Source organism: Mandrillus leucophaeus, unplaced genomic scaffold (assembly GCF_000951045.1).
Source record: "Mandrillus leucophaeus isolate KB7577 unplaced genomic scaffold, Mleu.le_1.0 Scaffold337, whole genome shotgun sequence".
Lineage (NCBI taxonomy): Eukaryota > Metazoa > Chordata > Mammalia > Primates > Cercopithecidae > Mandrillus > Mandrillus leucophaeus.
This window is the reverse complement of record NW_012103554.1, coordinates 989,572-1,012,813: the sequence shown is the minus strand read 5'-3', so window position 1 is coordinate 1,012,813 and position 23,242 is coordinate 989,572. Positions and strand designations below refer to the sequence as shown.

General features: G+C 42.6%; 1 protein-coding gene across 1 annotated transcript in view; it reads right to left on the bottom strand.

Annotated features, from left to right (window-relative positions):
• PLEKHG1 (pleckstrin homology domain containing, family G (with RhoGef domain) member 1) overlaps positions 1 to 16,932 on the bottom strand; it is a 182,011-nt gene extending 165,079 nt beyond the window's left edge. The window contains exon 1 of the mRNA XM_011988722.1: positions 16,694 to 16,932. Within this exon, the coding sequence (XP_011844112.1) occupies positions 16,694 to 16,772 (79 nt within the window). The 5' untranslated portion in view covers positions 16,773 to 16,932. The remainder of the gene's footprint in view (positions 1 to 16,693) is intronic.
• Between the last annotated feature and the right edge of the window lie 6,310 nt (positions 16,933 to 23,242).

Genomic DNA, 23,242 nt, shown 5'->3' with positions numbered 1-23,242 from the left:
TGAAGTACGCAAACCCTAACCCTAGCTAATGTGTGAGTACTTTCTAAGTGCCTGGTGCTGTTTTGCCTGTATTAGACTAATTCCTCACAACTCTCTCCTAGGACAGAGGTGCTATCGTCTCCACTTTATGGATGAAGAGCTCAAAACACAGCAAGTTCGGCAGATTGCTTGGATGTGCAATGCTAGGCAGTGGAGGCCCCAGAATTTGAACCCAGGCAGTTAGATTTCAGAGCTTAATCACTATTCAATACTGTCAGATATGTGTGTTTATATCACAGATGTATAGAATTAGAGAATCTGGAATATGTGATTTGGGAGTGAAGGGGGGGGCCCTAGGTAAATATGTTTAACCAAACTCTTTCCTTTCATAGACTCTGAAGCCTGGAAACGGGATCGCCCCAGGTTCTCTAGCCCAGGGGTTCTCACACCTTAGCTAGCCTGTGAGTCCCCTGGAGGCTTGGTAAGACACAGACTGCTGGGTCCTAGCCCCAGGTCTCTGATTTGGTGGGGCTGGAGTGGGGCCCGAGGATTTCTAGCAAGTTCCCAGATGGTTGAAGCTGCTGGTCCTGGGGATGCATTTTGGGAATCAGTGACTTCCTCAGTCTGTGGCTGCTCCAGAATGAGGCTTCTGCAAGCCTCACTGTGCATCTTCCAGATCAATGGTGGACACTGCTGCTTTGTAGCAGTAAGGGGCTAAGGGAGGCTGGTCAGCCTGGCAGGGTCTCCTGGCCTCCTTCTCTCCCTGGAGCTGAGACATACAGGAGGCTTCTCTCTGTCAGGTTCACCCCGATTCACTGTAATATTGGGTCCTTCCATATGTCCCTCTCCATCTTCCCCGGCGCAAAACCAATTTGAAGCAATAGGAACCCACTATCTGCTGAGTAAACATTAGTCTCACTATGAGCTATTTACCGAAACCAGTGATCTAAAATTTGGCTCTATTGATGCTAAACATAGCAGGAGTTAGCAAAAATAGCAGGGGCCATGGATAATTGCCAGTCTTTATCCTCAGAAGGGAAGGACGATCAGACAATTTCAAAGTTTTCTTTTGTTGACATTGTAATTCAAAAGAAATTTAGTTTATTTGTTTAGCTAAGAGGATCCATGGCCTTCATTGAGATCCCTAATAAACTATTTTGAAAGTAGAGACACCACTGAATTATTGTTTAAACTTGCCCTGTTTAAAATGGCTTAATTTTCATGGCCTCGTGGGGTATTCTAAGGCTTCAGTGATTTCATAGGCCTGTGGCCTGACTGAGCCAGACACACACTAAGGGCTCACAGAACATCACTTGTTCTCATTGTCACTGTTCCTAATATTTGGGGGAACCCAGGGCTTGGCCACCTACCTGGCCATATAGGTAGGGCAAAGGGTATGACCTGAGTAAGTAGAGACCTCAGAGTGTAAAGTGTCTCTTCCCCATTAGCAAGGTAGTTTGGGGACAATGGCACTCAATAAGCACTTCTGGAGCACCAACATCTACAAGACAGTATCTGTTGCACGAGGGAAACCTCACAGGACTTAATGCTTGGCAGTCACTTAAGGTTGAATTTGAGTGTCTTTTCTGAATCCCTGCCAGGCACCAGAGACTTCAGGTAAGAGTTCTAGAGAACAGTTACTTTTTGTTGTTTGCACTTTTTATTTTGAAATAAGTATACATCTAAAAGAAACTGCAAAAACGAAACAAAACCAAAAACATACAAAGGGCCCTCCTGTACCCTTCACTCAGTTTCCCCCAACAATAACACCTTGCATACCTATAGTATAACAACAGAAACTGACATTGGTACATTCAGATTTCACCAGTTTTAAGGACAGTTATATTTTGGTTGTGAAGACGTAAAAAGGTAATGGAAAAGCAACAAACAAAATCACCAATTTCATCTCATTTAATGGTACTTTGAAATATACCTTTGTACCAGCTATGAGAAAACAATACATGTTAAGCAAATGCATTGTATAAATACAACTCCCTTAAAAAAAACTTAATTGTTTTTCAGAGATTGAGCTTAACAATTATAATCAAATCAACCTGTTTTTGAATCATTTGCAGATACAAATGTTTATGAGTGAAGACACTTGGCGTCTTTTAAAGAGGTGAACTGGAAATTTAAAATACATAGATTCTACTAAACCCACCTAACCCTGCCCAGACATACAAACAACCTGCACAATTGTTGGAAAAGAACACACAAGGAGAGCTCTAGAACCTTATAGATGGTCTAGCCTACAGTTGCATTATAGGAGGTACTTGTATTTTGTTTCACTTCCCCAAATAATCTTTAGCAACTCCCGTTACTGCATTTATTATAGTGTAATCAATTTATTAAAAGTGTCCAAAATAGTCTTCCTTGAGCATACTTTTTCATGTACGTGTGTGTGTGTATAGTGTATACACACACAATCAGGTTAGGTAGTCAAACCTTTTCTATGCTAACAACTTCCTTAACTAACAAAATTGTCATAACATGATCAAAATTGGTATAACCCCAAGTACCACTTGAGTATCTCTAATCCAAAAATCCAAAATCCAAAATGTTCCCAAATCCATAACTTTTTGAGCATCTACATGACTCCCAAGTGGGTAACTCCACACATGGGAAACACTACATGTAAGTACTTAAAAAGTTTGTTGCATGAAATTTAAAATATTGTATAAAATTACCTTCAGGCTACATGTAGGAGGTACATAGGAAACCTAAATGAATTTCATGTTTAGACTTGGGTCCCATCCCCCAAATATCTCACTATGTAAAGCAAATATTCCCAAATCCAAAAAAAATCTGAAACCCAAAACACTTGTGGTCCCAAGCATTTCAACCCGTACTTCACAACTGATCTACTTGTTTGATGCATGAGCCAACATTTGGTCTTTATCCATAACATTCTTTAAAAAAAAAAAAAAAAAAAAAAATACCACCAGAAGAACAAAAACGTCTTGAGAAACTCTAAAGCATATTCTTCAGGATCTATCAAAGAGGACCAGAATCACTTTCTTAAGCAGGTAGTGATGTGGGGACATTTGTGATTCCTCACCGTAAGAAAGCTGCTCTGGTATTAGGAAACAAAACACAGCATCTTCCCTTTGCACAGCATGGGACTGTCTGTGTCAATCTTCCAGTAGGAGGCTGGCCAGAGTAAACAGATGTCTCAATATGCGGAGAAGCCAAACTCCCTTCCAGTTGTACACAAAGAGCTGATGCCCCTGCTGGGACCATCTGAATTCTGAATGACCAACCAAACTTCTGTAAAGGGCTCCCCTCCCAGGGCCGGCCCTCAGCGAGATTCTGAAATAGGAGACGCTTGTTCAGGACCACACCAGGGCCACTTGCCCAATTCCCAAGCACCTGACTTACTTCCCAGTTGCCTTGTCCTTAAATCTCCCCCACTCAGGGTTCGCTTCTTTAGTGCCTTAAGCTCCCCAACCTTGCAAAAATTCCAAGGAAACTTCAAGAGCTAAGATAGTCTTCCTAGGCACAGGCCTGAGTCCAAGCTCACTGCCCTCTCCATGGCCTACAGCATGACAAGCTCTTTGGTAGGTCTCAGCAGTGGAAACTTTACCATTTTATCCACCTTCTTAAAGCTTGGGAATTTACAAATTGTTTGTAATGGTTCTACTCTTTCAGAATCAAATCATCATATATATTCTATCTCCTGGGGAAATTTTAAAATGCTCAGAAGGATTCATGTATTTAAAAGTACTACTTCTTCTTCTTCTTCTTTTTTTCTTTGGACAGAGTCTCATTCTGTCGCCCAGGCTGAAGTGCAGTGGTACCATCTTGGCTCACTGCAACCTCTGCCTCCCAGGTTCAGGCAATTCTCGTGCCTCAGCCTCCCAAGTAGCTGGGACTACAGGCATATGCCACTATTTTTGTATTTTTAGTAGAGATGGGGTTTCACCATGTTGGCCAGGCTGGTCTTGAACTCCTGGCCTCAAGCAATCCACCTGCCTTGGCCTCCCAAAGTGCTGGGATTACAGGCATGAGCCACTGCGTCCAGCCCTATAGTTTGATTTCTAAAACCACCAGACCCCCACCAGGGGATTCAGTCTCATGCACACAGGAATACTTTTAAAATATACTTACCTTGAGACATTTTCCCTCTCGCAAATAATTTCTGGTATCTCTAGACTTTAAAAAAATCACTTGTAAAATTATGCTCACGAACCAAGTATTCATTTCCAACTTCTGTTGGTTGAAGATTCCTTTTGTGCAGTTTGCATGGAGACGCTGTTGTTATGAAACACACCCACAAAGTCAGATTAACGGGGCTGAAGAACAGACCGCCAGAACCAATGCTAATGCATCCTTGAAGAAGGGAGAAAGTGCGTGCACGTGCCGTGTGTGTGTGTGTGTGTGTGTGTGTAATGAGATATTCAAAGTGTTTAACGCAAGATGATCAAATGTCTAAGTGTCATCCTCTAATCTCAAATGGAAAACTGCAGATTTTCTTCTGAAGCTGGCAGCCTGCCATCACTGCAGGCCCTGAAGTGGCTTTGGGCTTCAGGGAGAGGGGGAAACAGATGTCGCTCAAAGAACCCTCTGCTTCTCCCCGGCTGCGGCTCTACCCTGGGTCTCCTGGTCTTAGGACAAGTTCCTCTGCCAGGCTTCCCAGGGACTTTCAACCTAAGCTGTCAAATAAATCATTTAAAGGATATGTGGACTTTAAGAACTATCGACAGAAGAAGGACATCCTAAAATAGTCTCTTTGATCTCAATTCTTCCTCATCACAACCTTGACATAGAGTCAGGGTTTTGGACACCAGTCTTCTGCCCCCTCCATGTAACTTCTATAAAGAATCTCTCTCCATTTCATTAGACTTGTTGTGAAAGTGGCCAAGAAAGTAAAAAATTAACATTTTTAAGGTAAAGATACTAAGTCTGAATTATTTTTATATTTTCCTGCCCTTTCTTCCCGATGAGTATGACTTAACCACATCTACTTAGTCACTTTACAGCTCTTTACAACACAAAATCTTCCTCCATTCAAGGAGGGCCCATCTTGTTCCAAGAAAATATCAACAACCAGGTTCATGAGAAAAACTCTGGAGTCAGACCTCTGTGAAACAATAATAACGGACATTTGGGTATACATGGCTTTTTGTTTGTTGTTTTTCTTTTAACTTTAAGCAACTGACATGCATGTTCTCATCCAGTCCTCGGGAGAATTCCATTGCTCCCATTTGAAAGATGGGTAATTCAAGGCTTAGGCAAGCTACACAAGTCCAAGATCACACAGATGTTAAGTGGAAGAGCCAGGATTTTAGTGTTCTTAACCACTGCTCTATACTTTAAATTTTCAAGGAAAGCAGAATCTGCTCTTTTCTCTATAAGGAAGATACACCCAGTACAGTCTAGGATCCTAGTTTGTAGAACAGAGATAGATTTCTAGTGAATTCCTAATATTTTCTACACCCTTATCTTAAAACCAAATTAAGCAGCTCACTACCTAAAAATCAAAGGACAATGTGCTAGACTTGGAGCTTTTAAGAAGATTGGCAAAATTACCAAATATGAAAAATTGTATTGGCAAAAACATCAAACAAAATTCAAGTTCTAGAAGCATAAACCATTGAGCAAAGAAAATGGAAACCAGAGTAGGTTTTCAAGTAGGACAAATATTATTCTTTGGAATAGAAACTTGTTGCTGAATCCCACCATGGAGCAAAAGACTTATAAACTTTTGAAAAAACAGGGTTCACATGGAAACAGAAACATAACAGGAACTACAATATCGAGACTGACAGAGGCCGTGTGTCTTCCTAATTCTTTTAAAAGCCATTCTTGGCTATTAAAATGTCAATGTAGGAATAATAAAATACCATTGATTCTAGTGTTCCAGGGGGAATGTTTATGCAGAGGTTTTAAAACTTTAGATGTATAAAAATTTACTAGCACAGAAGGCAGATATATTGATAACCCTAGCTACTAAGAACTGCAGCTCCAGTTACTAGGAACTGACTAGAAAACACTTAAAAAGAGGGTAATTACACAGTCATGAGGACTACTTAATAATATAAATCAATTATTATAGCTAACATTTTTTGAGTACTTGCTATGTGCTAGGCACTATTTTATTTTATTTTTTTATTTTTATGTTTTTGAGACAGAGTCTCACTGTCACCCAGGCTGGAGTACAATGGTGCCATCTCAGCTCACTGCAACCTTTGCCTCCCGGGTTCAAGCAATTCTCCTGCCTCAGCCTCTCAAGTAGCTGGGACTACAGGCACCCACCACCACACCCAGCCAATTTTTGTATTTTTAGTAGAGATGGGGTTTCACCATGTTGGCCAGGTTGGTCTCCAACTCTGGACCTCAGGTGATCCACCCGCCTCAGCCTCCCAAAGTGCTGGGATTACAGCTGTGAGCCGCTGTGCCCACCTAGGCCCTATTTGAAACATTTTCTCTTTAAATTAATTCACTGAATGCCCACAACAATTCTAAAAGGCAGATGTTACTATCATCCCTACTTTAGAAAAATGAGGCACTGAAAGATGAAATAATTTTCAAAGTCACACAACTAGTAAGGAGTGAAACTGGCATTTGAACCTAGACAGTCTAAGTCTAGGACTGGAACTCTTACTCTGTATGCTATAATAATTTCCAGTAGCAGAGTCCTGCATGCCAGGACAGGGACGGTCCCCACCTAACAACTAATGGCAGACATAAAACAGAAAATTTTGCCATGTTCATTGGCAAAGGTTCTTATAAACTACATCTGTGCTGCATGTCTTTGAATGGATCACAGTCAAGGATTCAAAGCCTCCCATGTAAACTCCCAGAAGCATATACAAAGATGAAGATGAGGGAAGCAATAACTATATACAAAGCCTATACCAACTTGGCTGGGGAATGACTTCTAAACTATCATGTGACACAGTTTCCATTCTCTTGAAGCGCTGTTTGCATCTTTTGCCATTTTGCCCTGCCTCTCCAGCTAGTCACGAGGTCCCTGCATCCCGACCTGGGTCACTCACAGCTGTGCATTCCTCTCATATCCTTGTGCAAAGGAGACACTCCAGAGATGCTGCTGTATGATTTATGAATGTAACAACATGGGCCATATATGCTTTTCCAAGGGCTGGGCATTGAGCTGGCTCTGGAAGGAGGTGATGGGTGAGGATGTGCAGAGACGGGATGTGCAAAGCAGCCAAGTGTTGGAGAAGAGAGCCAGGCCAGGAGAGACGAAACATGTGGGAGTGGTTAGCCTGAACCAAGCAGCTGTGCTGCAGTGTGAACAAAGAGAGGGTGGTTAGTGATGCAGGACCTCAGAGTCTATCCCAGGGAATTCAGAGATTATTCCAATGGCAATTTGAATCACTGGCTGATCATACAAAGGAAGAAGGAAGACGCTGTGGGCTTTGTTTGCTGACATAAGAGCTTCCAAGTCCCAGAGTTAGAATGATCAGAGAGAAGCCAAAAGTTGAGAAGCAACTTCCAGGAAGTAGAGAGACACCAAATAAGTCACACACAGGTTTTTTGTTTGTTTGTTTGTTAATTTTTCGAGACAGAGTCCTGCTCTGTCACCCAAGCTGGAGTGCAGTGGCATGATCTTGGCTCACTGCAACCTCCACCTCCCAGGTTCAAGTGATTCTCCTGTCTCAGCCTCCCAAGTAGCTGGGACTACAGGTGCGCACCACCACACCCGGCTAATTTTTGTATTTTTAGTAGAGACAGTGTTTCACTATGTTGGCCAGGCTGGTTTCGAACTCCTGACCTCAGGTGATCCTAACGCAGGAACAGTTCCCTGAGGTCTACAGATCAAGTCCAAGCTCCTTATCTTGGCATTTAAGGCCTTCTATGTTCTGACCTGGAACTTCAGCCATATGGACATCTCAACCCCCAAATGTCATTTGCTTTCGTTCCTCTGCGCCTTTGCTCATTGCTAACACCTGCCCTTGGATGGCCTTTCCACTGTTTTCTACACAGAGAAATCACCAACGCACTCACTCTGACAGTATAACTAATTAATTTCAGTTTGACTTAGTAGAAACTTCATAAGTTAAAAGAGACTGAAAGTGTGACAAAAGCAAATATTTACTTTCTCTTGGCCCGAATTTCAGAGTTGAAAGTATCCTCAATGGTTTGGAAGGCTCCATTCAAATTCTACTTACTGGGGAAACTCTATATCTCCCTTAAAATTAGCATTTTTTTCCCTCTGATATTCATTTACTACTTATTTAATTCTGCCTATTCATATTATACTTGTAGCATTTCTTTAAATTTGTCTTCTCTAGATCACAAATGCTTTTTTGAGGTCAAGGACAAGCCTTAGGAAAAATTCTTTTCTTTCCAGCATGCCATTAGTTTTCCACATAGCAGCTGCTCAGTGAATATTTATTGAGTCATTAGCCCATGATCATATTATTCTAATTAAAATAAGAGGCTTTTATCAAATGATAATTACATAGTTAATTATGAAGAAATATGGAAAAAGAGTTGTATTATTGATCTGAAGTAAAATAACAGTATGAGAGTCTATTAAATTCCATCAGAAAAGAGTGACAGATACAGTAAATTATTTTAAACCATTATAGTCATTACCATTATTTACACAATGGGGTTAATTTTGAGTTTACAAACATAAAATACTTTCAGTACATAAACACAACAAACATTAAGTTGTGATGTGCAATTTCTGTCTTCATTTTACTCATACCTGAAGTTGTTAGGCCTTATATGGGGTGAGGTTAAAAATTCCTCACCCCATATAAACAGCGACTTCAGTTGGGATTGACAGATGCCTAACCAGGCTTCCTCACACTGCTCCCAGGCCTCGCAAAGGAAATGGGCCATGTCCCAGCTAGACAGGAACCTGGATCCACCCCTGGTCTCTTGTTTCTTCAAGCCTAGGCTGGAAGTGAATGAGGAAATACAGTTTGGGTAGAACGTACAGTGGTTCAGTCATATTCTCTCCAATGGCTCCCCAAAACTTTTCCCAAGTCCTCAGTAAATATTTGGTGATTAACTGATTTTATCATCTGACATTTCTCCCAACATAATTGTTGAAAAAGAAAGTTGGCTGAGATTTACAACGACCTCTTCTCACAAGGTGGGTGGTTGGACTTGGGAAGGAATGAGAACCATTCAATTGATAGAAGAAGAGGCTCTTCCCCAGCCGACATAATGACAGAAATGGTGGTTTAGAAAAAATCTTAAAAATTGCTCAGAGATGATTACAGGCTGTCATTAAGAAATGAGGAAGGAAGGGCTTTCTTTTCGACTACAGGGTGTACAGCTCTACAGACAGAAATTATTATTTTATATTTAGGCCAATGGTAGTCTGTAGGCCTTTGAAATGTAAAAAGCAATAATAACTTAAGTATCTGGTTTGGCTTGCAAAGCATCAAGACAGATTACACAGGCCATATATAAGAACCAGGCTCTGTCCTTTGTAACGTCTTGTATTTCAGGTTTCTGAAGTCACTGCTATATTCACTGTGTGCCTACTCTGTGTAGGACACCCGCCATGGTGGATTTAGAGAATATCAGGCCATGGAGATCTAACTGGGTTCATCATCCAGATGAGGGAGGACTATGGGGAAAGTGAACAATGCATGTGCTGGGTTGCAGAAGAACAACACAGCCCACAGGCCGTTCAGGTGTTCACGGGAGGCAGGGATCTGTGAGCTGAAGCAGCTTCCCAAAAGCAGGAGAACAGAATTCCTGAAATCACACAGGCATGAAAATAACCATGATTCTACTCAACAAACCAAATAACTTGTTTGCAAATGTTTGTTCCTGATTAGATCTTTGAGAGAGTGCGTGAGAAATCATCTCCAGTAAAGACATCCTACAGTAATTTTAACTCCTAATCCAGGGTTTCATTTTACACCCTTCCTCTCACATCCTCCACACCTTTTGAAATAGCCGAAGCCCAGGAAGGGTGTGTTTTAGTGTGCTGAATGGCAGACTACTCATATACAAATACATGCATGCTTACTTTACTTGGAGACAGAACCATTAGAGAAGTATAGTTACATTTGATATTTGGAGGTGAAATCTATGAACCACTGAAATAAACCTTTGTGTTCCATTTCCTTACTCTAGTGAGGTGTGAAAAGGCTTCTTGAAGTAGTAGCAGCTTCTGTTTTGGCTTGACTGCTGTCAGCTCCTGAGCCCAGCACTGAGAAAGAGTAAACATGTTGGTGGGGCCAAGATTTGGTGCAGCGTATGCCCCTCAGGTGATGGGCGCACCAGGATCCCACAGATCTCTACTGAAGAACTTACTCATGTAACCAAATACCACCCATACCCCCAATAACTTATGGAAAAATAAAATTAAAAAAATATAAAAATTCCAAAATAAAATAAAATAAAAGAGCCGTTATGAATTTAAAGGACCTATCTCAAGTCACACAGTTGAGCATCCAGGAGACTCCCATCACCCTCAGTAATAAACACCAACAGAAGGTCACTAAAGGCAGGAACTAGCCATTGTCAGATTTCCTGAGTTCACTTTTGACATGGCACAGTAAAATGCTTATATTATTCAACACATGACCATTTTATATTTACCAGTTCTATGGAGTGGGAAACAATTGCAACTATAAATTTTTATGTCAAAAGAGAATATTATTCCAGAGAATAAAGAACTAAAGCTCAAAGACCATATTACTTCTTCTTCTTCTTCTTCTTCTTTTTTTTTTTTGAGACAGATTTTCGTTCTCGTTGCCCAGGCTGGAGTGCAATGGCACAGTCTCAGCTCACTGCAACCTCTGGCCTCCTGGGTTCAAGCGATTCTCGTGCCTCAGCCTCCTGAGTAGCTGGCATTTCAGGCATGTACCACCATGTACGGCTAATCTTTTGTATTTACTAGAGACAGGGTTTCACCATGTTGGTCAGGCTGGTCCCAAACTCCTGACCTCAGCTGACCCATCCACCTCGGCCTTCCAAAGTGTTGGGATTACAGGCATGAGCCACCATACCCAGCCAAAATCTGTTTTCTGATACTTAAATGTAAAACCTTAAGAATCATCCATCTGTCCATCTCAGGATAAATTTGTTAAGTATTTATTCTATGCCAGGGCCTGGACAAATTGTTAGAGAAAAAAAGTTTTTTTAACAAAGATTAACATATGGCTCCTGCCTTTAAAGAATTTAACAAAGATTAACATATGGCTCCTGCCTTTAAAGAACTAATTGAAAATAAATACCATCCTAAGAGTCTCTTCACACTTAAGTTGTATTTAAATAACTTAAATATAAAAATACCAATAGATTGAAAAATACTTAAAGGATTTCATGACCAGGTTGGAAATTAAAGTGTATTAAAAGGAGAGAGAATGAAATAAAAGGGAATTAGAACAGACCATTTCATTAGTCATAAGAAATGAACTTCCGATATGGATGGGTCTTGAAAATACTGAGTGAAAAAAGTCAAACAGAGAAGGATAAATATTAGATAATTCCACTCATACAAAATAGTAAATTCCCAGAGGAAAATGGGCAAATTCATAGAGACAGAAAATAGATTAGAAGTTATTAAAGACAGGACAAGAGGAGAACAGAGTTACTGCTTATTGGTTACAGAATTTTCGTTTGGGGTGATAAAAAATTATAAAAATACTGGTGATGGTTGCATAACATTGTGAATATAATGCCACTGAATTGTACATTTAAAATGGTTAAAATAGCAAATTTTATGTTATATATATTTTACCACACCTTAAAAAGCAAATAATGTAATATACTAAAAACCATTGAATTGTACACTTTAAATGGTAAATTGTGTGAATTATATCTCAATACACTGTTTTTAAAAAAATCTTTTACACGTTAGCATAGTTTTTACTATGTTTTTACTTTGTTACCTTGCAAAGCTCTGAATATTGTTACAGAAATTTGTCAAATTTTTCAGGAGAGTATGAGATAAGAGAGAAAATGTTAGATTAAATGGTTGGGCTTGGTGGCTTATGCCTGTAATCCCAAAGAGAGAAGGCCTCTTTGGGAGTTCAAGGCAGGTGGGTCGCCTGAGGTCAGGAGTTCAAGACTAGCCTGGCCAATATGGTGAAGCCCTGTCTCTACCAAAAATACAAAAATTAGCTGGGCATGGTGGAGCGTGCCTGTAATCCCAGCTACTCAGGAGGCTGAGGTATGAGAATCACTTGCACCCGGGAGGTGGAGGTTGCAGTGAGCCAAGATCACACCACTGCACTCCAGCCTGGGTGACAAAGTGAGACTTCATCTCAAAAAATAAAAATAAAAAAAAAAAAAGAAAAGAAAATGTAAGATTAAGAGTCTGGGACATGTGATTCCAGGCCTGCTTTGCCACTTCATTGGTTGTGGTGCCTGAAGTTCAATAATCAACTTCCCTGGGCTCTGTTTTCTCATCTGAGAAGCAAAGGAGCAAAATCAGGTGATTAATTTTTTAAATACTGTGATTTGCACTTCTTACTGAATGCCTAGGTTTTACAAATAATCACTCATCTTTTGGCAGTTTAGAACATAGAACAGCCTTGTCTCTTTAGGATACCTGGTTAAATGACAAATTTACTACCTTGCAATGAATACTTATCAGGCTATTTTCAAAAGTTTCTTGGCTGGACTCTTCTTGAATATAGTGAGCCTGAAAAGTATGGCTGGAAACCACTGTCCAAACAAAACAGATGATAACATTTGTTTTTTACACCTCTTAAAAGTAGATTAGCTATAGATCAGAGCATGTCACTGCTTAAAAAAATGTGGTATATATTTGCTTGCAATACATATTTGTTGAAAGGCAACAACACTTGTGTTTACTCCCTAGGAAACTCTCAGGTCGTGGGGTCAGAGGAGAGCATGGAGGGGCAGCAGGCCAGCTCCAACAGCCCCTGGGAGTCTATGACTTCTGGGCTCAGACTTGCTTCCTCAGCTGGCACTGTGTTCCTCCCATGGGTTGATCATCGGCAAGACCAAAGAGCTCCCTTCTAGTAAGTACCATTAAGGAGTCCAAGGTCCAGACAGAAAAGAACGAGGTCAGGTATTTCCAAAGTATTTCATTCTAATGAAAATTTATTTCAGAAAAAGGCCATAATAACCCTTTGAACTAAGTTAACAAGAAAGCTACATTTTTGTCACTAGTTCTATTGTTGCCTCAAAACAATAGTAACAAAACAGAAAATAAAAAGAATTACTGGGAAAAACCAGAAATTAAGTACTCTCCCCATCTCCCATTCCAGACATAATAAAGTGATGTGATTTAGACTAAAATTTGCCAAAAGCCAGTACACCCTTTTAATCCTACTAGGCAAACACAAATACCGCAGAACAAGAATTCCATCTTAAAATAACAGCTCTGGAAAAAAAGAAGGTAGTAATAATCTTCTACTATGTGACTACTGAAGGTACTATGTGACTACTGAAGGTACTATGTGACTACTGAAGTCTGATAGGAAAGGAAAATAGACCTCCCACAAGTAAAATTAGTCACAATTTATGATAACCTGAGAAGAAAAACAGATTCTGGATTTGTCAATTCCATTTGAAGGTGGAGAAAAGCTTACAAGCCCATGATCACCCTCTGAACCCTTTACAAAGGGCCACACAGCCACATCAAGGTGTCAAACATACCCTGAATTGGAATTCCATCTTGGCTCGGTGGGATAAGAAGTTTTGACTCAGCCCTTCGAGGAGAGCTTCGATTCCTCCATCCTCTGACCAGAGCCCCCACCATGGCTGCTGGCAGCATGCTCCCCGGGTCGCCGTGGTCCTGCCTTGGTGGGTGGGGGGGCCCGGTCAGGCTGTCACCACAGGAGAATCATGTTCTCCTTGCAGGTGCTACACCCAAGCCTGACAGGTTTGGGCAGTTCCTCCCACCCTCATCTCCCGCCCACATTCTCATCCTTCTTGCGTTGTCAGACCTCCCTCGGGAGGCTCAGGGAAAGAAAGCTTGGGAGGTGAGACAAGAGAAAAACAGACAACAGCAAAAATAAAAATGAAGAATAGGAATAAAGTCAATCAACTGAAAAGAATGGCCAATATTATAAAAGCACAGTCTCCTTTATATGAGGGATCATTTTTGATGCTTCTGTTTTCACTTAAAGTCTAATTTTTCAACAAGCAAAAATGACCATGTGTGGGAGGGCTGAGGCGGGGCATGTAACTGCGTACCTATTTCTCTTTTCTCAGACTATGTTCCTTGCTAAATTGGAAGAGCTTTCAGGCAATTGTTTTTCCAAAGAGAACCATCTTCTACATAAACAGAATTTGTTTACAATATAAGAAAAGTATTTCTAATGTTTGGAGTGTTCACAGAATTACACTGGCATTTGAGAATGAGGAAAGTTGGTTAAGAGATTTAATAAAAATCCCAATCAAGTAAACTCTCAAAGACTTGAAAAAGATGAATCGAATCCAATGACCCAGTTAGCTCTCCTACGGAGCCCAGGTAGAGGTGCCTCATCCTGACCAGCTGGTGCCTGTGCTGCGCTTATATAGGACGCTGCTCACATGTGCCCCCTACTGGTCAGGTGCCAGGGGCACACTGGGCAGTGACCAATGACTGCATTGAAGCAGGGGGAGGAGCAAGTAGCTCTAGAAAGTTCTAGACTCCCTTGACCATCTCTGTAAGCTATATTCATTCAGCCTAGGTGGTAGAAGTTGAGATTGAATTAGCTGTAGGCTGCCTGAGAGGTTTTGGTATTGTTTACTGTTGTTATGACTGTTATGGGTTACACAGATGGAATGATCCATGCCTGATTTCACTCTTTTTCTCCCCTTCCCTAGTTAAATCTTATTTAATTTAATAAGATCAAGATAGTTTCTGCAGGAGGTGGGCAAATTCTCCGAATCACCTAAAACTGATCACATTTAAGTAAAACTATAATTTACCAAAGAAAGAGTATTCCAAGGATACACATCTTACATATTCATTTTGTTGACATTTACCTTATTATTTTGACCTTTCCAAAATTCAGAAAACCTTTGGTATCACTGTGGTCAGAGGGAAAGTCAAAATGCAGGATAGGATTTTAAAATGGTAGAAGAGTAGGAAGCTATTGGCTCTATTCTCTCCAAACCCCAATCTCAGGGCGGGATTCCTGCAGCACCATCTCGGAGGGGCAGCCCTTGATGAGAGGCATGTGTCCTGGGCCTCCTTGTGGGGTGCTTCTCCTTTCTCACTGGAGTGGGATTCCTTTTCCACGTCTGCCACAGAGGGCTGAGCTGGGCTCTGATGGGTTCAGGGGAGAGCTGCTCAGGGGCAAAGCCACCTACTCTCTAGGGAAAAGGGCAAAGAGGCCTTCAAAATCTCTGTTCCTGTCACACCCAGAGTCAATAAGACAGGCTGAAGCTGTCTTCTGCTGGGGTCAGGCCCTGTGAGAGTGGGGTGGCATCAGGGAAGAGAGCAGGGGGGCCCAGTGCTCAAGTGTGGGGTTTGGTCTTGTCTTGGAAGACGGGGTTAAGGAGAGATCTTGAGGAATGACCCAGTGTCACTCACTGGGGACAGGATCAGGAGGCGGGAACACAGCTGTGCATTCACCTGGAACCATCTCTTTGGAACTTCGTGTTCCACGGTAGGAGACTGCATGGGCTGAGAACTGGGAGTGGTAGGGAGTTGAAGAGAGCCTCTATCAAGACAAGCAGAAGGCAACTTTGACCCCATCCTTAGGGTGAGGTGGCAGGGAAAACGCAGCAATGCTGAACGCACACACGTGCTTCCTTAACCGGACCTGCTGCGGGTGAACCACGCCTTTCCCGGAGATGCAAAGGGAAGTAACTCAACAGCGAGCCCATGAAGTCATTTCCCCCCCAAACCTGTCTTATTATAAGATACACCCCCCTGCCCATGCCATGAAAAGGGACACACTGAGAAAAGAAACACATCTAAAGGACGCAGTATTGAGGCTATTAAAAATCTACGAACACCCTCCAAATGGAGCTCTTCTTGGAGGCCTCGATCATTACTGCTGCCACAGATCCAAAAATCCCCATCCCCCATGGGCCAATCAGAAGTCCAAGGGGAGATACAGGGTAGGCCAGAACCATTTCGGAAGCACAGCAAACTGCCCAAATTCAGCCACTGAGACCCCTGCATAGCTGCTGCCATCAGCCACCAGACACGATATGGAGGTATGTGACAAAGTAGGTGGATGGAGCTGGTTGAAATTTCAAATACAAGTCCCCAACCCCGCACCTGAATTTCCCACCTAGGGGAACCTCCTTTGTGCATTCGTCATTCCCTGAACAGCCAACCACAGCACTTTTCGCACTCTGTTGAGATGATTTACTTGTTAGAGTTTGTCTCATGCAATTATCTATCCCCAAGCCTCGGGGGGCACTTAAGGGGATGCAGATTCCTAGGACTTGCTCTGAAATGGCTGTTCTATGAGGTCTAAGATAGTGCCAGGGAGCCTGCATTTTCTAAAGCTTTCCACATTTGCTCACACTGTCAGCCTGGATCTGATCCAAGGATAGTATGAAGATGCCAGTTTACTAGCCTGCGGGCTTCTGAAAGTCATGGATCACAGCCTTCTTTGTGCCCAGTATAGCGTATGTACCCAGCACATAGATTGCTGGGTGAAGAGAGTCCCGGAGGCCAGGGACATATACCCGTGGTCTCCACCCGAGGAGGCTGCCTGATACTTTTATCCTTCCATGAAACCCACTGCTTGCCACTGCCCCTGCCACCACCCTGGCTGCAGGTGCCATACCATAGGATTGCCTCATCTTACCTCCACCCCAGGCCCCCTCAATATTCCCATATTTCACTCGCCTGTGATGCTCTGGCCCAGAATACGATTTGTCCAAGCAACAGTTTCCTGCCTCTTCCGCCCCACCAAGAACGGCTCCATCTTTCCTTCAGACGTCCTATGCCCTGGATACTAGCGCAGAGCGGTCCATGCGTCAACTCAGGGTTCAAGTTGAACAGCATCATCGAACACTCTGTCATCCTTAGTTTGCCAGTTATAGCAGGTGGGTGCACAGTGTCCAAGGTTTTCCCCAACAGGAAGCTGAGCGATGACCGTGACTGCAGTGGGAACGTGGTCAGGAAGAGGAAGAAGGGTAATGTCCTGCCTGGGAGGTCAGCGCCACCCTTCCACACACACACACGTGCTTCCTTCACCGGACCTGCTGTGGGTGAACCACACCTTCCCCCGAGATGCAAAGGGAAGCAGCTCAACACTGAGCCCATGAAGTCATTTCCCTCCCAAACCTGTCTTATTGTAATATACAGCCCCTCTCCTCTCATGAAGAGGGACACACTGAGAAAGGAAACACATCTAGAAAACCAGAATCATCCTGAAGGCTGTTTAAAGGCCAGCATGGCTCACAACAAACTTTCATTCATGGGTGTTTGTTGCTAATGTCCTGTCGTGACAAGTTGACAACTATCCTCTAAATTTCATAAACATAAATACTGTCCCCATCTGCCCTCTACAGAGGATGAGGCTGAATTGGGCCATGTGTTTCTCTGGAGTCTCTTAGGGCCTAATGTGGTTCTGAGCACACAGAACGCATGCTAATTGAAGTAATGTGTGTCAAGCTGTGATGATGTTGTTGTCAACTGTTAAGATGCGCACAAAGCCATCAGCATTAAGTATGCTATCCAACTCTGTAGCAAATACTTGACCTCCTACTATAATGTCAGGGAGGAGTCTTGGGGTGAGGGTGGGGCTGTGTGTGGCATGTTTCAACCTCACTCTTGATGTTCTCTCCATCTGGGTGGTCCTCCAGGAGCTCCTGGTCTCTCTTTAACCCCCAAATGCCTCTCTTGGGGGCAGGACTCAGGAATTAGACTGGCATGCATAGGAAGGGAAAACTGGGCAGGCATGATCGGGCTGCACTCCTGCTTTCAGGGCACAGAGCTGCCCACCAGTAGCACCCGCTTTGCCTCCCCCTTGCAGGTGCAACATCTGCTCCTGTGTGTGAAGGGCTGCTCAGGTCCGCCTGTCGCCTAGGAAGGTTCCGATTCTGAGTTCGGTACTAAGATACCTACAGGCCCAGACATGAGACATAATCTCCAATGTCAGCTTATTAGCAATAAAGGTGAGAATTTCTAGTCTTCCTCTGTCTTCCCGCTTGGTTTCAAATTCTCAAATTGGGCAGAACCTGGCCGGGTGACGACGGTCTTCACTGCCTTTTCCCCAAGCCTCCACGTCTGGTGGACTGGCTCAGGGACACGGCACTTGAGAAACAAAATGATCCTCAGAGATGGTGGCTTCTGACAGATGCGGCACGGTGGGTGTGGGCCCACTGGTTTCTCATGTGGCCACTCGCAGCACAGTGTTTTGTGCCACAGTTCGCTTCTGCAGTCTTGCAGGTGGCCTTTATCGTGGCCTGGTAAGCAGCTTTAGTGCACTTTTTACTTTGGCAGCTGACTCAGCTGCTGACAACTTTGCCACAGGTGATGGCTCTTTCTGGAGTGTCGTTGGGCCTGCCAACACGAGGTCCGGACATGCAGGCTCAGGCCTCACCATGCACAGAAGCTGCATGGCTTCAGCAAGGTGGTCTTAGCCTAACTGTGGGGGAAGGGGGGACTTAGGGAGCAGGCATCAGGCTTGCCGCTCACCAGATGTACTGAGGCAGAGTCAACTGTAGGAAAAGCAGAGTCTTTATGTTAATAGGTTTTTTTTAGCATCAAGGGTGGAGCCATATTGCAAAGCAGCATGCTCTGTGCACACTACAGAATGGGGTTTAGCTTTAAAGGATCACTGCCTGGCCCATTCAGCCGTACTTCATCAGCTGCTGCAAATTCCGTTCTGTACTCAAGGCCAAAAAGAAACTGAGGAGTGGCAAAGTTTGGGTTCAGGAAGCTCATTCACAGGTTTCAGGGTCTCCCTGAACTACAGGGCCTCAAGTTGGCTCCGAATCGCTGGGTTCTCTCAGACACCACCGGGACTCTGCTCCGGGCTGCATTTAGGGAAGGATAGCTGTGCAAAGCTAACGACTCTAGGGGATGGGGAAAAAAGGTTTTCTAAATTTGGAGGATGTAGAACCATCTGTGTATATAGAATTCTCAATACAAAGAACATGGAGGAAATTCTACAACTCTTTTTTAAAGACGGGAAATAAAAAAAAAATGATCCACTATTATCCTTTCTTTTTTTTTTTGTTTTTTTTTTTTTGTTTTTTTTTTGTTGTTGAGATGGAGTCACCCTCTGTCACCAGGCAGTGGCATGATCTTGGCTCACTGCCACCTCTGCCTCCTGGGTCCAAGTGATTCCTCTGTCTCAGTTTCCCAAGCAGCTGGGACTACAGGTGCACACCACCACGCCCAGCTACTTTTTGTATTTTCAGTAGAGACGGCTTTTCACCATGTTGGTCAGGATGGTGTCGATCTCTTGACCTCGTGATCCACCCGCCTCAGCCTCCCAAAGTGCTGGGATGACAGGCATGAGCCACCACACCCGGCCTATTATCCTTTCTTTTCTCGAAGTGATAACCACTACCCAGGCTGAACTGTTCTGAACTGGATGTTGCACAGAATTCACCCGAGCACTCGCTAACTCCCATGCTGTCTGTACGGTCCTCAGCATTGCGGGGGCCATGTATATGAGAAAAGCAGTGGAAACACCAATGCATGTATGGTTTCTGCTAAAATAAGTTAATCCACAAAAAATGGATTTGTAAATTCATATAGAATTTGGACTCTATATGAGCATTACTGCCTAGAGATGTTCATTACTTCCCAAGGGCACCTCGTCTCTGTCTGTCCTAATGGTGGGAAAATGTGTTCAAACTTGCCCATCTAAGGCAACTTTCCCATGATTCTCAGTGTGTTCTCCTCCAGCTGTAGCCCTCTTCTTCCTTCAAGTGTAAAAGCTACAAATGGGTTCTCTATCTGTACTCACTGTCTTCATCTCTTCCCCAACTAATGCCAATCTAGTCTCTTTCCTGCTTCACCACACACCCCCCCCCAACCAAAACAGTTATCTGTAATATGATGCTGCTTAACCCAACTGCTATTTTATGTTTCTTCTGCGTATAACTTCTTGGAAGCATCTGATGCTTCTGGCCACTGTTTTCATGTTAAGCACTGTCCTCCCTTGGGGACCACGGCCCCTTAGAATCCTGGTTTTCCTCCTCCCTGTACCAACATCCCTCTTCAGTCTCCTTTGCCGGATCAGCCAATGACTCATTCATATTTTCAGCCCAAACTTCTGAGCACCAGACCAGTATATCCAAGTGACTATTTGCTAGCTCAGCTTTGAGATTTCACAGGAAACTGAAATGTAATATACCCAAAATGAAACACAACTTCCCTCCCAAACTGGGCCTTCTTCCAAGGAATGTCACTATCATTTGTGGGGTTCTGCCAACCAGAAGTGTCAGAGCCATCCTCTCCACCTTTTTTTCCATCACTCCACGCATTCAAATCATTACCACCTCTAGTCAATTTCTTTACTTCTTAATTCACTTGCATGTCACTTCCTTTTCTCCATCTCTACCGTGGTCATCTTCCATCTGTACTAGTATAACATTCTACTAAATATTCTCTGGAGGGGAGCAGAACTATAGTGCCATGATCATTCAAATGGCAGACCTGATGTCACCCTATCCTTACCCCATCAGCTGAAAACTCTTCCATGCCTTTTCATTTCTTCTAGGATAAGGATCACAACCTGTATATAACCTGGCCTCCAGCACTCACATGTTCCCATCCTGGCCCCCTTGCTGACCTTACTGGCTTTCTCTCCCACACCATGCCAGACGCGTCACTCATCTCTAAGTCCCTCCAGAGCTCACTGTCTCTCTACATTGCTTTTCTGCCGCCACCTCAGTTCCTGCTCACCTGTCAGATCTCAGCATGGTGATCACCTCCTCATGACAATGCCTACCTGTATTTTTTTTTTCCTTTATGGCATTTATAATTTACAATGAATATCTGGCTTATAGCCATCTCTCCTACTAGTCTAGTTTAGTATATTGATGGGGTGGTGGGGAAAGCGCATGTGTTTTTTGCCCGCATCAAATTCCCACAGCCTGAAACAGCACCTGGCACAGAGTACATACTTAACAAATGCTTGCTGAATGACTGAATGAACAACTATACGGCCCTGAGGACTTTGGTATAATTAGTGTGGGTGATATTTCTATCACAGCTGTTGTAATTTATAAAAGTATGCCATTGCTTATAATTAGGTAAAGAAGCAAGCCTGTAATTATGAACTCATTCCCATGGGAAAACATGATCTGCTTTATGATAACTACTTTATTTTATGGATTCTTCAAAGAGAACACTTTGGTGAAAAGTGAGCTGCTTGTATTTCTCCCTTACTTACATTTAATATTCACATCTTCTCTGCCCTGAGAAATGCTATATTGCTGAACATAGCCATGAAGTTTGACAAATTTAACAAATAACTAAACATCTCTTTGTAGCTTAATACTTATTATATGATTACAACCTAGGTTGAATTATATTAAAAATTGTTATTAAGAACAGAGCAACCTAGAAAAGTCAAGGCAATGGAGCTTTCTCATGCCAAACCTTTAAAATCCTACAAACATGATTTCTGTATTTATTTTCTCCTCTATATCAAAGCAAGGCAAGGCTACCTTAAGTCATTATGGCACTTTAACTCACACACACAATTTAATAAGAGTTTAAAATTTTGATTTTATAGAAAATTGCTCATTGATATTGTTGGTTTTTTCAGAGATTACTTATTTTCTCAGCAATGAAAGGAAATGAATTAAGGCTGATTTCTAGTTTATAATTAATTGATACTCAGAGATTTCATGTTTTAAAACTGTAGTATCAGTGATAACTTAATATGATAAAAACCCAGGTTTTCTAATCATATTTAAGAATCACCTAGAAATATTTTGTCTTTCATTCACATATTCATTTGCTCATGATTGGTTAGAACCAGTTCCTAAGAACACCTGAAGATTTGGCCATTGGAAATAACCAACTTTAGGAAAGGCTTTGTTATTTGTAATTCAACCCTGAAATATGAACCCTATAAAATTTTAGATAGAACTCTACATTAGACTGGTGCAGAACCTTAAGCCACAGAGTGTGCCAGCATTTCTTTCTCTATTTTAAAGAGTACATGGATTAATTACAAGGTGCCGACTGACCTGGATTAGTCTTTATCTCTGCCTGCACAAAATTAATTCCTAACATTTACATCAATTAGATTAGGTCAAGATGGGTAATTCAGGCTGAACCTAATATAAAAACTCCTATTTACTAGGGCATCTGAAGTTAACACAGATCTATTGAAACCATTCCTGTTTATATATTAATGGCATAAGGAGTTAGATTTCTGGCCGGGCGCGGTGGCTGAAGCCTGTAATCCCAGCACTTTGGGAGGTCGAGACGGGCGGATCACGAGTTCAGGAGATCGAGACCATCCTGGCTAACACGGTAAAGCCCCGTCTCTACTAAAATACAAAAAAAATTAGCCGGGCGAGGTGGCGGGCGCCTGTACTCCCAGCTACTCGGGAGGCTGAGGCAGGAGAATGGCGTGAACCTGGGAGGCGGGGCTTGCAGTGAGCTGAGATCCGGCCACTGCACCCCAGCCTGGGTGACAGAGCCAGACTCCGTCTCAAAAAAAAAAAAAAAAAAAAAGGAGTTAGATTTCTCCCTGCTCACTTTGTAGAGTTATGAAAGCTATTCAGGCACTGCTTAAATTTAGGTATTCAGAATAGTTTTAAAACACTCAGCTATGGTGGAGGGGCCTGGGTGGGAAAGGAGAGATGTTGATCAAGTGGTCTGAAGTTTCAGTGGGAGAGGAGGAACAGGCTCTGGTGATCCATTACACAGCATGGTGACTGCAGTTAATGATAACGTATCGTAGATTTCAAAAGAGCTAAAAGAGTGGATTTTAAATGTTCTGACCACAAAGAACAGCCTGATTTGATCATTCCACAATGTATATATATGCATCAAACCATCACATTGTATCCCATAAATATATACAATTATTATCAATTAAAATAACACTAAAAAACACTTTGCTACAAAAAGTGAGGGAACACATTGACCGTTTTTTGCTGCATTTTGTCTTTATGCATCATATAATATTTTTACTGACTTATTTATTTATTTATTTTGGAGATAGGGTCTCACTCTGTCACCCAGGCTGGAGTACAGTGGCATAATTACAGGTCACTGTAACCCTGAACTCCCAGGCTCAAGTGATCCTCCCTCCTCAATCTCCCAAGTAGCTGGGACTACAGGTGTGCACCACCGTGTCCAGCTAATTTAAACTGTTTTTTTTTTTTCTTTTTTGGAGACGGGATCTCGCTATGTTGCCCAGGCTGGGCTTGAATTCCTGGCATTGAGTGATCCTCTTGCCTCAACTTCCCA